Here is a 17,156-nt window from a genome sequence, read left to right as displayed (position 1 = left end):
AACTAGCTCTTGTAGACCAGGCTGGTCTCGAACTCACAGAGATCCACCTGCCTCTGCCTCCCGAGTGCTGGGATTAAAGGTGTGCGCCACCACCGCCCGGCTTAAAGTGCTTTAAAGTGCACTTCTTCCTGTCAGAGTTCTACCAGCCCAACCTGTGGAACAAGCCTCATTGCCCGTCTAGTTGGGGCCTGGGTTCAGTGTGGGCTCTATCACCAATCTGCTCTGCAGCCCAAGAAGTCAGGCCTGGAGACCTTAGCACTGCCCCCTGCAGACAGAGAATCACCTCTGCACTGTCCCTGTAGACAGAGGACCACCCCCACACAGTCCCCTGCAGACAGAGAACCTCTGCACTGTCCCTGTAGACAGAGGACCACCCCCACACAGTCCCCTGCAGACAGAGAAACTCAGCACTGCCCCCTTACAGGTTCTTAGTGTTTCCCTAGGATTTGGGCTTCAATACCTGCAATATCCCTGAAAGATGGCTCCTTAAAATGTTCCCATTTTACAGATGAGGGAACTGAGCAGTACAGAGGCTGAGGGATTTCCTAGGGCCAGAGGCAGGCTGGTTCAAGGAGGTCAGAACCATGCCACCTTCAGTGAAAGTGGGCTTGGAAATCCACTGAACAGACTCAACAGCAAAGTCGAGAGAAGGCAGGGCGTCTGAGGATGGAGCGGGAAAGAGGGCAAAGAGGAGCTCGCTCCTGTGAAAGGACAGAAACTGCGCCCCATCCAGGAGGTCTCCCCATATCTTTCTCTCATGAGAAGGCAAAGGTGTGTCCTTCTGGCACCGTGTGAGGTGCCCAGGCAAGGCAGAGGATGCAAGAGAAATAGAGGCCAAGTTTGTTACCTGTTCTAGGCCAGGCAGCTACAGGAGAGCAGTGGGCAACATACCACACAGACTCCCTTGAGAGGTGGGTAGAGACTGTCATTTAAATGCCCAGCAGTCACTGACCAGCAGGCTTGAAGGACTCTTGGGATCATCTGGCCGGGTCTCCTCACCTCACAAATGGAGAACTGAGACACAGACAGGAGTACCTCCCCAAGAAACACAGCTAGTGGACACTGGGCTGAGCCCAGGCCTCAGGCTTCCCGGCTCAAGAGATGTTCAGCTGCCTGTTCTGCAATGCTAGAAACAATAACCGGGAAACCACCGCAGCCCTGCCCTGAGCTGGGACAGTCAGATCTCGGGCCTGCCAGCTACACATGTGACATCCGTGGCTCTCAACAGAGCTGGGCATACTCTGGTCACTTCACACACTAACCATTGATTTCACAATGTTCACTACCACAGCTGGGAGCTGAGGCCACAAAGCAGGATGGCTTGCCCAAAGTCATGTGGCAAGTTAGCTACAAGGTACCCATAGCCCTTTCCACCAGAAAAGTCAGGGCCCCCAAGGCAGGGACATGCCCATCCCAGGCCCAGCACCTGCACAAAGACTGTGAAAAAGATGACCGTGATGATGGCAGTGAGGAACAGGTCACACATGGGGAAGTGCTTCTTGTCCAGGAGGTAGCCCAGGGAGAAGGCGATGGCCCCTCGCAGGCCCCCATAAGCGATGATGAACTGGTCCTTGGGGGTCAGCTTGACAATGCGGAACTTGTTGATGAACCAGGTCAGGCCCAGCACACCTGCCAGGGAGCAGACAGAGGAGAGGTCAGGTGGCCCAGGAAGCCCCTCCCACTAAGCCCATTTAGCTCACTCACTTCTGAGTGAGGCCTTCAGGGGCTACGGGTCAAGGGATGAGGAGACAACAGAGTGGTAATGAATCGTTACTTATTAAAACAGATGAGCAGCAGGGAAATTGTCTCTCCTTTTCTATATATTGGGAACTGTCCGTAATAAAGTGTACTTCACAATGCAGGCAGTGAGGAGAGGGACGCAGAAGGGTGCTTTGCCCCACATGCCTGGGGTCCTCAGCTTGATCCCCAGCATCACTAAACACACAGACAAAACCTGCTTGCCAACAATAAAAACCCCACAAAACTCTTTACAGGCAGCTTACACCTATAATCCCAGTACTCATGAGGCTGGGCAGAAGAATTTCCAAGAGTTCTAGCCCAGCCTGGTCTACATAGTAAGACCTTATCTCAAACAAACAAGAAAACCCCAAACAACACACAGACCATCACACAGACGGCTCCATGCCCCCCCCCCAACAGCATCACACAGACGGCTCCGTGTCCACACACACACACACACCATCACACAGACGGCTCTGTGTCCACAAGCACACACACAGACCATCACAGCCAGGGTTCCGCGCAAATGTAACGGGAAGCACAGACTTGGCTCTCAGCACAGAGAAGAGGAAGCAGTGGCCGAGCCACTGAAGTGAGGACAATCTGGCACATGGGGGTGGAATCACAGGTGACACTAGCCTGGTGGCTTTGGGCATATGTGCTACGACAGGCTGGGTTTTGAGGGCCTGAGAAAGCCACTGGGCTGTTGGAGTGTTGCAAAGCCCTTCCCTATGACTCTCTGTGACACCATCCCCAGCGTCTCCATACTAACTACAAGGGGAGGGTGTCTCTCCCCGAGTGGTCTCAAATGACGTCAGCATCGCAGAGAAGAAATGGGAGCAGCCAGGAACCATTCAGCCAGGAACACACTTCAGTATACGCATCTCACAAACTGGCGTCTCCGCACACTATACACCCACAGCTCAGCCTCTCACGCTGTCGTAGACCCCACAACTTAGCCCCTCTACACCTATACCATAGATACCCCACATCTCGGTCCCTCAATACGCTGTCATAGATACACCCACACTTTAGCTCCTCTACAGACTGTACTGGACATACCCCACAACTCAGCCCCTCCACATGTTATATTATAGACACCCAACAGCCCAGCACCCTCAATACACTGTACTGGACACCCACAGGCCACCTCTTCTACATATTGTACCATACGATACAACCCAGCTAGTATTGTACCTTACCACACACACAGCCTGTCTCCTCCACACAGCTGCCGTCACACACACACACACACACACACACACACACACACACACACGCTCCTCCCGTGACCTGGGTCTGGCCTCACACTGTATCACAGCCCCTCCACAGTGCTCGCACGGTCACAGTCGGTCACACACTCCTCCCTCAGGCTGCGTCTGGCCCTTACCCAGGACCCGGGCAACGAGGCAGAAGAGCAGGGTGCTGATGACGAAGGTCCAGTTCCACTGGTGGGAGCCAGCCACAGTGGAGACCCCGAGGAAGATGAAGATGAGGGTCTCGCTGACGCTGCTCCACATCTTCAGGAAGTATTTGATGGTGGTGTGGGACTTGTGGGAGATGTTGGCTTCCACGTAGGGACGCATCACCACTCCTGAGGCAATGAGGCTTGGGGTAGAGAAGGAAAGGGTTCGGGGTGAGCTGCGCCACTGCTAACAGGCTGACCAACCACCTGCCTGCTAGGAACGCATAAGGACCAGATACCCACTGCCTCCTTGACCATCACATTAAGTATACACGGGGCCAGCGAATTCATGCGTTTTCAGACAAGAGACAGAACTTTTGGGAAAATAAAGTCACCTCCACTTGTCTAACTGAGGTGAGTCCACTCAACTCCAAAGCCTTGGCCTCGTCTCCAAGGCCACACCGCATCTGCCCAATGTGGTCTCTCGGGTTCACTCCCTCCATGTGCGATGCTCCCAAGGCACAGGGCCCCACTAGGGCAGTGGTTCTCAACCCTCCTAATGCTGCGACCCTTTATAGTTCCTCACGTTGTGGTGACCCCCAAACATAATATTATTTTCAATGTACTTCAGAACTGTAACTTTGCTAGTGTTATGAATCATAATGAAAATATCTGTGTTTTCTAGTGGCCTTGGGTGACCCCTGTGAAAGGGTCACCACCCACAGGTTGACAACCACTGCTCTGGGGAACTCTGCAGGCTTGTCCCCACTACCCAGAGTCCCCCAGTTTAGACTGGCCTCGCACTTCTGTTCTCCTTGTCCCTCACTGACTCTTCCCATGGACCACTGCAAACTCAACAGAGGCCTCAGGGCTTTTGCGACTCAGGCTTGGTAAATGCTGGTAAGGCCTTTCTAGGGAGCCTGTGCAGGACTGAGACCTAAGACTTCAGGAAGCACGAGATTCTGCTTCCTGTGACTGAGCCTAGCCAACACAGGTTGTTTTTTTGCTTCATCCGCTTTCAGGCAATCTTCAGAATCCTGAACCCCAGAGCCCAATCCGCTAACGACCTGGATCATTCCAGTGGATACCAGCGAAGTCTGGAGTCCAGAGTTCGGGTGCTGGGGAGCTCCTTGGTGACCACACAGATGTGGGGATGTCATGCTAAGTGGCTTCCCCTACCCAGCCCATCACCTGTCGTGCCCGACTCACGCCATGATTCCCGACAGGTGGAAGAGCTCGGCTGACAGGTAAGCCATGTAGCTGTAGAGGAATACGAAGAGCGGCTCGATGACCCGGATGTGGGAGGTGAACCGTGAGGTGAAGGCTGCGATGACCCCGTAGACCACGCCCACAAACACCCCGCCGAGGGACACTACGAAGAAGCTCAGGAAGCCAAGGAAGATGTCCGAGATGCCCACATACTCATAGCTGGCAAACTCCTCAAAGAGGTGATAGAGGACCTGGAGAGGGCAGGCAGGCTGGTGGGCAGGAGGGCAGGGCCTGGCCCCACGGCTCCCTGGTTAGCCCACCCATGCTTATCCCACCCTCCACAGCCCACAGCCATGAACATAGCCTATACGCAGCAGAGAAACCCTAGTGCTGAGTAGGTATAGAACCTTGGCCTGGGGGCCGGGACCTTCTTCTTTGGAGGCCTGCGGCCCACCCTGCTGGTCACGAATGCAAGCTCTAAAGCTGGGCAGCCAAGCGGCAATCCTTCTTACACACCGCAGGTAACCCAATCTTCTGTGCTTCAGTTTCCAAGAGGTGGGAGCAAGCGCAGCGCCCACGTCACAGGGCTGTCATAGAAGTAAGCTAACAGAGTGCTCAGCACAATACTCCCTGTGCTGCCGCTGCCACTGGTGCCACCAGGTCTACGTATCTCACTGCTTGACCTTGTATAAAGCAGGCCAGTTTCAATAGCAAACCAGGATAGGACCCGTCGTTAACCTCTGGAAGGAGGTGCACGGGCTAGGTCGTATGCAACCTGGGATCCACCAAGAGGGACTGGCAAATCCCCATCTAAACAAGCTGCCCGGGTAGTTCCAAGGAACAGCCTAACTCAGACGCTGTGGAGCTGGAGGCCCCCACAGCTTCCCAGCCTGGCAACGGGAAAGTCTGCAGTGGTCATCACGTACCGACTATCTCTATTGATATGCAGGCCAAGGATACCTATACCTATCTCCTTGCTACAGTGAGGCTCAGACATATCAACTAACATGCCGGGGGGCCCACCAAGGGGCAGGACCAGGCCCAGAACTTGTTCCCTCAGTCTCTGGGTTTTGTTTTGAGGGACCAACATGGCGGCTCCCCAGGCTACTCAAATCCAGCCCTAGATAGCTCTGCCAGGAACCAGATGGGGAGTTTCCAGGCCTGGAAGGAAGGGGAGGCAGACAGGAGAGGGTGAAGGGACAGAGAGCTGATGCCAGGCAGCTTGGGTGCAGCATCACTATCTTGGAAATATGGTGTTTACAGCTGTACCAAGCCCTAGAAAAGGTCCAACAGGGGCCTGGCAGGAAGGGCAGATGCTGGGCACTCGCTGGGCCCCAGTGCTGCTGGTGTTTCACACCTGCTGGGGGACAGGAGAGGCCTCAGGAGCAGGTGTGCTCTGCCCAAGGCTAACCTCACTCCTGGTCTGGGGACGCTCATGTGCGCTCATGGTCTGCCACACGGGCCACTGAACAGTACAGAGGCCAGGTCCTCCTTTCTAGCCTGCAGCTATGATTGGGGGTCATGTGACTCTAGCATCTCACGCATTAGCTGGTGGAGCCTCCTACTGCCTCCATTTCTTCATGCAGGAACACTTGGATCAGAATGCCATGGCCTGGCTGTTCTTTGCTAGAGTTACCTGGGATGAAGACCTTCAGCTGGGAGAATGACTCTCCAGCAGAAGCAGACTTCCTGGAGCCAATGCTTTGGGGAATTTTTTTGATTAAAAGGCTGACGAGGGAGGACGCAGCTCACTGTGGATGGTACCACCTCTGGGCAGGTGGTCCTGGTTGTACAGGGAAGCAGACTGAGCAAGTCAATAAACAGCGTTCCTCCACAGCTGCTGCTTCAGCCCCGACCTCCAGGGTCCCGCCCTGAGTTCCTGTCCTGACTTCCCTCGGTCATGGGATGTGATCTGACCTAGCTGTAGGCTCAAACAAACCTTTCCTCCTCAGATGCTTTTGCTCTGGTATTTTATCACAGCAACAGAAACCCCAATGGATATGCAAACCAGATAAGGCAAGCTACATTCAGACTGGAAGCACCTGAACACTGGCCACATGGTCACCACTGTCACTACTGTCAGGAGATGGCATAGACCCTACACACCCAGATCTGAGTTATCAACTCGGTGAGAGTATGTCACTGTTTCCAGTAGTGTCAACATGAATTCCTATCCAGACTCAGCTGGGCAGGGTTCAACTCAGGTACCAACTGGCTTCAGATACACATTAATAAGAATTATTCCATTGTGGGAATTTCTTAAGTCAATAGCCTTTTAGATATCGGCCCATTTTGGGCATGATCTCAGGACTAGAAGTGCACATGAAAATCATGCATGACCCCTTTTTTCTGCTGGATTCGGCTCCCAGCTTCCATGCACACAGAGGACCACAGATGGCTACCCTTACTGTGAGTTTATCCCCAAATAAATAAACCTTTGTTATACTCATTCCAGGCTATTGTGGAACTCTTTGATACGCCCACATTTTGGCGCCCAATGTGGCCTGAGCTCACACTACTCCCGCCATGAGAAAAAGCAGCAGATGGCTCGGGAGAATTCCTATAGGAATCCCAGGAAAATGAGAGACTAACTTTGGTGCATCCTGCATGAGCTGAGGCTTTCGTGTCCCTTGGCAGGGGCTGCTGCTAAAAAGACCAAGATGGAGAACTGAATGATCAGGCTAGACTCCACTGTATAAGAAGTGGTGAGGGGCACGGGAAGACGTTGAGGCCAAGGCTAGGAAGCACTCTTCTGTTCCTACTTTCTGTTGCATCCAGAGGGGCTGGAGATGACAGAGTGCGGTGCCAGCAGGACTGGGCATGGACCTCTGTCGTTTGTGTTTTCCTGTGTGTACAGACCCTTTCTTAGGAGCCCAGCTCTGGAGGGGACTAATGTGCGTGAGGAAGCCCACAGAGCTCTCCCCTGGCCTGTGGCAGACAGCACTACTACTCTGTCACTTGAAAACAGGCCTAGAAGAGGAGTCTCTTGCTTAAAGTCACACAAAAAAAGTAGTCAATCCTGACCTACTAAATTCACTTATGATGCTTTAGAGGTTTGGGGGAGCAGACTCCTCATTTCCTTTGCCCAAACCCTGCACATACCAATTCTTGGAGCTAAAAGGCTTCTTGGAGATTAAATGGGCTATGAAGAAAGGAAAGCACGAAGCAGTTCAGCAATTGGGCAAGACAGCAACAAAATGCAAGCTGGCCAAGGAGCAAATGACCTACTGGGCCAAGAGCTCAGGTCCTACAGGGCAACAGACTAGATCAAGCTCACTGCCTAAAACCTTAGCTCTGCCACACTCTAGCAAGTTGTCTGACTTCCGCGGTTGTCTCTAGCTCTCTAAGATGAGAATAGCGCATCTCTCCTCAGGTTGTCCTGAAGTAAGAGAGAGAATCCACATTCCATTGCTTGTCTGACACACAAGCACGGAGAGACATGGCCATCCAAATTATCACCAGTGGAAGGATTAGGCATTGCCTGTGCCCCATGTGCGTGTGGTGTGGCCTGACCCCTCACCACAGTGACGGCGTCATTGAGCAGGGACTCCCCGAAGACAAGGATGTGCAGCAGTTCGTTGATGTGGATCTCCTCGAAGACAGCCAGCACAGCCACCGGGTCCACGGCCGAGATGATGCTGCCGAAGAGCAGGGTGTCCAGCAGGCCGATGTTGTTGATCTGCTCACCGCCCACCAGGCACACGGCGTACAGGAGGCCACCCAGGAAGAAAGCGTTCCACAGTGTGCCCACCACAGCAAAGATCAGGATGGTGCCCAGGTTCTCCGTGAACTGCCGCAGTGGCAGGAAGTAGCCCGCATCCAGGATGATGGGTGGCAGCAGGAAGAGGAAGAAGACGTTTGACTGCAGGAAGGGGGGCGTCTCGCCAACGCCCTTGATCAGGCCCCCCACCAGCAGCCCCACTACGATCAGCAGGCAGCTCTCCGGGACGATACTCGAGATGGTGGGGATCACATGGAAACCTGTGAAGGACGAGAGAATGGGAGGCCGTGGGCTTTTCAGGGGAGCCAGAAGAACAGAAGGTTGGGGACAGGACTGGGGACCAGGAGAGCATCTGGCGAGAGGTGCACAGGCTTGGTCTCAGAAGGCCGCTCTCTTAACTCTCTGAGCCTCGGCTTCCTTGCCTGTAAAATGGAAGGGATAATACCAGCTTCACAGGGCTGTGGTATAAAATAAATTATTTTTCAAATTTACATTTATTTTATGTGTGTGTGTGTATGCATGCATATATATGTGAGTATGCACCATGGCACGTGGGTGGATATCAGAGGACAATTTGTGGGACTTGGTTCTTTCCTTCTATCATATGGGTCCCGGGGATTGAACTCAGGTCCTCAGGCTTAGCAGCGAGCACCTTTCCCTTCTGAGCCACTTTGGATCGATGATTTCACAGAACATTCATTAATTGTCTCTGTCACTGTCCTAGACTGTCAGAAAGCAGCAGTTCTATATACCTCTAGCAGACAGAAATTAAACTGACAACCAAGGTGCAAAGTACCCAAGGCAGCAAGCTATTCCTGAGCCCATGGCATCTTTTCAGGCACAAGTTCAGGGAGGCTGACTTTTGCCCCACCCAGGGAAGAACAATTTAATGATTCTGTCTCAGGGAGGGCTCCATGCCATGGAAGTGTCTAAATCACAGGCCAGCAGTGAACGGTGCTAAAGTGGAGAGAGCAGAGAGACCGCTAGGAGAAACGTGGGGACAATAGGCCTGGGTCTGCAAACTGGCAGAGCACATGCATAAATTTCCGATCCCAGACTGGCAGGCAGGAGGCCGTGGACATAACCGAGGCATGCTTTTCCGGATATCAGGAAAAGATCCCAAGAGGTCAAAAGCCATTAGTTTTGGCAAGCAAAGCAAAACCTCTTTGCCACCCTACTCTGCCTTTAGTGCAATCCCACCCACTCTGAAGACAGGGCAGCATAGGCTGAAAAGGTAAAGAGACTCGCCCAAAGTTGGAGCAAGTCAGTAGCAGAGTCACGAGAGAACCCAGATCTGATGCCCCGCTCCCGATGCCCCGCTCCCAGCCAGCTCCCTAACTCTGAGATTGTAGCTCTCCTAGCCTCCCTCCCCATCAAGCCATCCTGACACCCACCAACCATTCCCAAGCGGTGCTGGCCATTCTTTGTTGTGGACCATGCTGAGGCTCCATACACGGGCTGCGGGGATGACAGGTTTGGGTACAGAGCCGTGTTCCCTATGAGTTCTTCGGTTTGGTTCTGCAGTAGGAAGGTGGGGGAAGACCTGGGTACCCAGATGCAATGTTGGGTACCAGACCCCAAAGCCAGCTCGGTCAAGAGACTGAGCCCTTTGCTCAAGAACGATGCTCCCTCCTCTTCCTGAGCTGGTAAATTCTACGGTATGTGCTGACTTGAGAATGACTGTGATCCTCAAGGACCTGCCTCGACAGATCTTTGCCTTCTTCGTTCCCAGAGCCTTGGGAAGGAAGGACATTTCTCCCAAAAGCAAAGGCACTCCTATGCTCAGTACTGACCCAGGGAACACTAGTACACCACAGTCCCCATACAATGACAAGCTCCCAGGAGACACGGAAAACACACTAGGGAAAAACCCATCTCTGTCTTAGGGCAGGAAGGAAACCTCAAAGCTACCTTGTACATACATGCTCCTTGTGTGCTGAAAAGATGTCTATAGGCTAGCCAAGTGGTGGTGATGCACACATTTAATTCCAGCACTTGGGAGGCAGAGGCAGGCAGATCTCTGTGAGTTCGAGGCTACGCTGGTCTACAAGAGCTAGTTCCAGGACAGGCACCAAAGCTACAGAGAAACCCTGTCTCAAAACAAAACAAAACAAAAAAGTTTCGAATTCTCTTTAAACGGGTATTTAGTCATAGGAACATGAGACAACTGAGTTCAGGGGACTAGATTCTTACAATGGGCCAGAAAGCACAGAAAGCAGTGTTCCAAGATCAAGAGTGCAGCTCTAAGGACTGGTGAGATGGCTCAGTGGGTAGAAGTGCTTGCTGCCAAGCCTGATGACCTGAGTTTGATCTTCTGGGTGCCACACAGTGGCAAGAACCAACTCTTATAGGTTGTCCTCTGATCCCCACAGGCAGGCTATGGCACCATGAGCACACATAAATAGATGCTTTATAAAGTACCATCCCCCCAAAAAAGAGTACAGCCCCAGTCAGCTGGCCTTCCTTGAATGTTGTGGGTCTACTCTATAGAGTTAGCAACAGCAGTTGTCTTAGAAGAAGACAGAGAGCCCACAGTAAGCAGAAGATAGCTTCCACCTCCACCTAGCAGAAAGGCTGGGAAAATGCCTCTCGTCCTGTGTTCATCAGACCAACCCACAGAGCTGGGATCCAGGGATGAGCAGAAACAGCTCCTGTCTGGAGAGGGTGTGTGAGTGAGATAAGCTAGGAGCAGTAACGTGGGGATGTTTGCTGCTCCTGAAGGTGTCCCAGAACCAGCGCTGTGCTGGAAGTTCATGGTCACACTCAGTCCTGAGAACAGCCGGGCAGTGCTGCATGCAGCGGAAGACAAGTCTGGGTGTGCAAGGAAGGGTTCTGTCTAGTACAGCTGTCTCGAGCCTGTGGTCAAGAGTTCTCAGCCATTGCTGGAGTGTCAATATTTTCCCTGAGCTGGCTCTGCTGGGCCCTGGGACCTTGTGAGGAGCTCATGGGGATGACCACGCTACTCTGGAATAAGTCCTCTCTGGCAGGTGAACAGTGGGTATCCCTACAGACGAGGAGCTGGTACTCTGAGAGGCAGGATGTGCCCTCACAGGCTGCTCAGGCCTGGGCTTGGGGTCTCCTGACCAGGGGACAATATGCTTTCTTTTGTTGAATCAGCTCCCAGGGGACCCGGCCTGCAGTCATGACCCTGGCGTCCTTCCCCTCTCATCTGCCCCCAGTCTTCCGTTTGGTCCTGCTTCCTAGTATTCTGCTGGGGGCTCCAGGCCTGAGGGGCCTCTAGGCTGAGTCCAGGCCACAGGATCTCTTCACCCTTGGCTTCTTGCCTGCAGTGGGTGGAACATTACTGGAAAATGCTCGGGGGAGGGGCGGTGTCCCTCAGGAGGAGGAGACTCCTGGGGAAAGCAGCTCGCTTGCCTGTGGTCTGTCCTTGATTGTCCCTCTCCAACTGTCCCCACCCTGTATCCCCCAAGTGTCCTGAAACACAGGCAACTGGCTGACACCTGTAGTGGGGTCCCTGGCGTGGTGACAAAGGGCCAATATCGAGGGCTCCTCCAGGACTCAAACTGTAGCACCAGTGACTTAGCTACAATGGAATTCGGGTAGGGCAGACAGAGTTAGAAACAGATCTAGAGACAAGGGAGCTAGAATGGATCTCAGACAGCATGATATGGTCAGTGGCCACAGAACCAGTTCCACAAGAGCTGTGCACTGCAAAAGCCGTGACCCCTTAAGCCCCACAGCATCCCTCGTCCCTCCAGGCATCCTGTCCACGCAGAGCTGTGTGGCAGGAAGGTGTGGAATTCCACATTCCCAGCCTTGCACAATGAATGCAGCTGCAGGCTGGCCTCCCTGTGAGAAGCGCTGTGGGTGGAGAGGTGTTCGTTCCTTCCCACTGGAGTGCTGGTGTGACCATGTGTGCACACGATGTATGCGCACACAATGCACACCGACAGAAATGACTAAGAGTTTGGATTGGGGGATTCTCCAGGCTCTCTGCAGCTGCTCCGCCCTTCACCATAAAAACATTTTATTCTCAGGCTGTCTCCATCTGCTTGGGTGGGCACGGTGGAGCAGGCAAGGCTGTCCCATGTCACCCACGGTTCCTAGGGTGACCACATGTTCCTGGTTCTGCTTGTCACAGGCCTGCCTGGCCTGGGAAGAGATGGAGGAGGCTGGGATGAGGAATCTCTGAGGCCCCCCAGTATCAGGTCACCAGGGACCAGACGGCAGATCGGGGGCTCTGCCACCCTGCATCCAGCCCTGAAGACAACTCTGGGGCTGCAGTTCAGCTGGTGCCCAAGGGACTTCTCTCTTCAATGCACAGTGATTCCATTTCTTTACGCCCCTCATCAATGCCCCAGCAGCTGTTCTCAACCACAGCAATGAGAGACAGGGCCTCACAGGGAAGCTACAGTGGCTCTACGGGTTACGATGTGTGCTAGCCATTTTGATATCATTCGCTCCTCACCATGACTTCGAGAGGACACAATTTTAGATGAGAAAACTGAGGCGTAGAAAGGTTAATTAAGCAACTTGGCTTAAATCCACAAAAGCAATAACTGGGTAAGAATCCAGGCCCGGAGTCTGCTCTCAGTCATTCACACCATGCCCTCTGGCTTCCTACCTCGCTGGTTTCTCAGAGGACCCACCCAGGACTAAAGAGGCCCAGAGCTGTTCCCGAAAGACCAGAGGCAGCCATTTTTTCCATGAGCCCTTCTTCCCCAGGGAGGCCTTCACGCAGTTCCTCTCTCACGGTCCTCTTGAAGGCACTGTCCCAGGAACCATGCACCGAGCTTAGCCAGAAGGGCCTTTGCTGCCAGCTCTTAGGGCAACAGGTGGCAGTTAGTCAGACATGGGTTCTCACTATGATCTCATCGGTGGGACCCGAGGAGCAAGAGTAGCTCAGAATCAGCCACTGCCTCAGCAGGATCCCAGACAGAAGTGCAGGAGGTAGAAGTGCCTACCCACGCTGTGTTTCCAGAGCTAGCAAAAGTTAGGTCCCAACCAAGACACAGTAACTAACCAGCATATGGCCTTGTCAAGTTACTTTACGGCTCCTGTCCTCAATTTGCCCACCTCTAGCATGCCAGTGGGTAGAAGCAGATGAATTAGAGGAGACAATAAAGGTAAAAATGCCAAGCAGTGAGCCAGGTATGGGAGTGCATTCCTTTAATCCTACCTACTTGAGATACTGAGGCAGGGGGACCGTGAGTTTGAAGCCTGCCTATGCAACTGAGAGGGAATCTCAAAGAGGAGGAGAGAAAGCACCAAACGATGCTGGTGCCCGACGTACAACGTGACAACTACTCTATTAGCGTTTTCATCAAGGGCCAACAAGATGGTTCGGTGGGTAAAGTTCCCATGGTACAAAGCCTGGTGACCTGAGTTCTGACTCCTGGAACCCAAGTAAAAGTGGAAGGAGAGCTGAGCAGTGGTGGTGTACGCCTTTAATCCCAGCACTTGGGAGGCAGAGACAGGCAGATCTCTGTGAGTTCGAGGCCAGCCTGGTCTACAGAGTGAGTTCCAGAACAGTCAGGGCTATGCGGAAAAGCCCTGTCTCACAAAACAAAAAAACAAAACAACAAAAAAGTGGAAGGAGAGAACCAATTGATTACACAAAGTAGTCTTCTGACCACTATGTGGGCACTGTTGCGTGTGTGTGCTTTCATGGGCCCACATCATGCACACACATACAATAGCGATAAATAAATTTAAAGTAAAACTTCCTTCAGCTGAGTATAATATAAATACATTATCATGACCCACTGCTGTGCATGTACCCCCCATTGCTGTACACATACACCCCACTGCTGTGCATGTACCCCCCATTGCTATACACATACACCCCACTGCTGTGCATGTACCCCCCATTGCTGTACACATACACCCCTAACTGCTGTGCATGTACCGCCCCACTGCCAGGCTGAAAGTTACCAAGGCTGGAAAGTTCTTTTTTTTTTTCTTTTTATTTATTCTTTGTGTGGGTGGGAACTTCTTAGAGCCACCCAAGTCCCTGGCTTCTAGCACAGAGCAAACACTAACTACTTGTGATTGAGATGCGATTGTCAGATGTTAAGCATGGAAAGAGGAAGGCAGAAGGGACTCTCAGTTCTTAACGCCAAGCAGTGTTAAAGGGGAAGAGAAGATGGTGTCCTGGTGCAGGGCTACCAGGCTGGGCTTTTGAAGGCTCAACAAAAAAATGCCTAAGGAGCAGAGTCTGTCTCCCCTAAAAACCTCGTGACCTGGGCCCTTCTAGAGGCTATGCAGAAGGATCCCAAGTTCAAGGACTGTATGGGCTGCACAGCAAGTTCTAGGCCCTCCTCAGCAACTTAATGAGAGCATGTCTGAGAATAAGAAATAAAACAGGAAGATTCAGAGTGCAGCTCAGGGGTCAAGTTTTTGCCCAGCATGAGGGAGGCTAACGGAGTCAGTCCAGACACTGCAACAACAACAAAGAATAAATAAATAGAAAGAGCTAGAGAGACCACAATGGTTAATGCTCTTGCAGGAGACCTGAGTTCTGTCCTCAGCACCTGTGTTGGGTGACTCACAACCTCTTATAACCCCACCCCCAAACGATCTGACGCCCTCTTCTGGCCTCCCAGGGCAAGTGCACATACATGCACGCACACACTTAAAAATAAAATATGTAAGAAAAAGAAAAAGAGCAGAGTGGAGCATGGCGGCACATCCCTCTAACCCCAGCAGAGGGACGCGGATCTCTGAGTCTGAGGACAGCCTGGTCTACACAGCAAGTTCCAGGGCAGCCAGGGCTACACAGAGAAACCCTGTCTCTAAAAACAAACAAACAAACAATGTAAACTAAAGGCTGGAGGGAATAGCTCAGGATTCCAGCTTGTCTAGGATGAACAAAGCCCTGGGTCTGATCTCCAGAACCACATGAGAAAAAGAGAGAGTGTGGGGGAGGGGAGACTCCCCGTGACCCCAAGTCACATGACAATGGTTGTCCAGCACAGAGAAAGGGCACATTTAGAGACACGCTCAGATGCCGATGTGAGGGGCAGGGCTGGGGTCTTCACAGCCTGATCCTCATTTGATGGATAAGGAAAAGGGTCAGAGAAGCAGGGTGACTTGACCAGGGCTGTATAACTGGGAAGGGCTGCCATAATTAGAATCCAGGTCTCCTAATTGCCAGTTCTTTGAGCTCCACGAAACCTAAGCCTGTCAGGATCAACAGAAGAATTCAAGTCTGCCATATGCCTCCCCCACATAAACAGTCAGAAATAAATCTGCTCCCAGTACCTGGGTAGGAACCATCCCCGTGCCCAGAAAAGCCGGTCTCTCTGTGCCTCTCCCTAGCCTTTCCACACAGCAGCTGTCTGTTTCAATCCATACATCAGAGTCTTTCTAGGTTATAAGGGGAAGGGAGGACGCATAGGGTCCTGTTTGGTCAAAAGTGAGACCCCAGCCTCCTGACACCCCTATATCAAGCAGTCTGGGATGATTGATTGAAAGAGTCACCCCAGCCCCTGGCACCCATCCTTGGAGCAGGAAGCTCCATTTCAAGACCCCTCCCCCTGGGAGCTGCGTTGGTATGGACTCCACCTCCACCTGGGGGGGGGGGGGAAGCCCGCCAAGCAGTGACCCCTCCTCAAGGAGGGTAAGGACCACTCCCACAGGCTATTTAGGCAGCTGCCCAGAAAAGAAACACGTGGTCTCGGGTTTTGCATGGTCTCCCCTGCTCTCTTCCCCTTGCCATGCTCCTGGCCACCTGGGAGCGTTGCATTAAACGTGAGAAACTTTTATTGGGCCTAATTTTGTCTGATTGAAATTATTTGCGTCGGCAGAGAGGCTCATCTTACGAATTATTCCTAGCAGGTCCCACCCCTAGAAATATCAAGACTACATAATAAAGCAGCTAAAAATCTACCTGAAAACAACAGCGATGCTGAGCTGTCTGGGCCAGGAAAAGAAGGCTGAGCCAGGGAGCAAGAAGCAGTTCCGGGTCTGGACCCGCGTGCTAATAACCCTGAGCCCGGTGTCTTCCAGACTTTCCACTCACGGAGCTCACCACAGATGGGCCTTATTCTGTCAGAGTCAGGGGCTGGGCCCAGAAGCACCTGTGATGCGGCAGAGGGGCTGGTAAAAGACAGAACAGGGAGATGGGCCACAGCAAGTGGGAGGGGGCCAACAGCCTGAGGAACCCAGTGCTGAAGCTGGGAGTCAGCTCCAGGAGAGGCTGCTCAAGGCCAGCCTGGTCTAGAGAGTAAGTTCTAAGTCAGCTAAGGCTGGTTACACAGAGAAACCCTGTCTGGGGGCAGGAGGGGGGGGGTGAGCTTTGTTTTTTTATTGTCTTCATTCTTCTACCTCCACCAACCCCTCTTCCCCGTTGCCAGAAGTTTCCTAACCCTGCTTCTGTGTACACAATGAGGAACTCTTCATCTTGAACTTCTACCCACTTCCCAAAACCCAGTTAGGCATCGCTTCCTCTAGGAAGCCCCCTCTGTGCACACTCCGACTCAGCTGCTCCTCCAGACTGAACGTGTGCTGGACATCCACATCAGCGCTGGCACCCCAAGCACAGCCCAGACCTGAAAGGATGACACTCGGGAAGATGGGGTTCAGGGGACAATGGGAGCCTCCTAAAAGTCATCAGATCCCTGTCAAAGAAGGGGAGGAGGGAGTGCGCAGAGGGCAACGACCTCTGAGTCTCCGAGGCGGACACTGGAAAAGACGCTGGCACACAGGCCTGAGACACACAGAGGGGCTCCCCCTGACCGTCAGGCCCCACCCCATATCTGTATGGACTGCAGCCAAGTCCTGCTGCCATCAGCCTTCACCCTGTGGCTCAGAGAACCATTTCAATGGCCTCAAACCCCTCAAATCCCCTCCTCCCTGCTCTAAGCAGCAGTAGGTCTGGTGTCCCAGGGCCTCCAGTCACCAGAGGCTCCAGAAAGCCACAGTCAATGAATCCCCCCTCCCCCGCAGCGCAGCGAGGCAGATGCTGACTCACGCAGGGTGAAGGGAAGGACAGGGACCAGGACAGCAGTAAACAGTGTTGACAGAGACAGAACTGGCAGTCAGAGCAGTGGCAGGAGAGGAGGGCTCCAGGAGACAGCGGGGCCGCTACCTGGAAGGGACCAGGGCTGTGTGGGGCAG

The 17,156-nt window shown here is 53.0% G+C and overlaps 1 protein-coding gene across 2 annotated transcripts in view; it reads right to left on the bottom strand.

Annotated features, from left to right (window-relative positions):
• The window catches only part of Slc9a1 (solute carrier family 9 member A1), a 57,809-nt gene that overhangs the window by 4,959 nt on the left and 35,694 nt on the right, over positions 1-17,156 (bottom strand). Inside the window, exons 2-5 of one of the 2 annotated variants that reach the window (XM_075944657.1) lie at positions 7,875-8,497; positions 4,355-4,605; positions 3,131-3,348; positions 1,427-1,629 (exon numbers count right to left, since the gene is read on the bottom strand). In XM_075944657.1, the coding sequence (XP_075800772.1) occupies positions 1,427-1,629; positions 3,131-3,348; positions 4,355-4,401 (468 nt within the window). In that variant the 5' untranslated portion in view covers positions 4,402-4,605; positions 7,875-8,497. The remainder of the gene's footprint in view (positions 1-1,426; positions 1,630-3,130; positions 3,349-4,354; positions 4,606-7,874; positions 8,498-17,156) is intronic. The other variant, XM_075944656.1, reaches the window with a different exon arrangement.

This window comes from Microtus pennsylvanicus, chromosome 13, assembly GCF_037038515.1.
Source record: "Microtus pennsylvanicus isolate mMicPen1 chromosome 13, mMicPen1.hap1, whole genome shotgun sequence".
Lineage (NCBI taxonomy): Eukaryota > Metazoa > Chordata > Mammalia > Rodentia > Cricetidae > Microtus > Microtus pennsylvanicus.
Note: the sequence above shows the minus strand (reverse complement) of the source record. Positions and strands in the feature narration are given on the sequence as shown.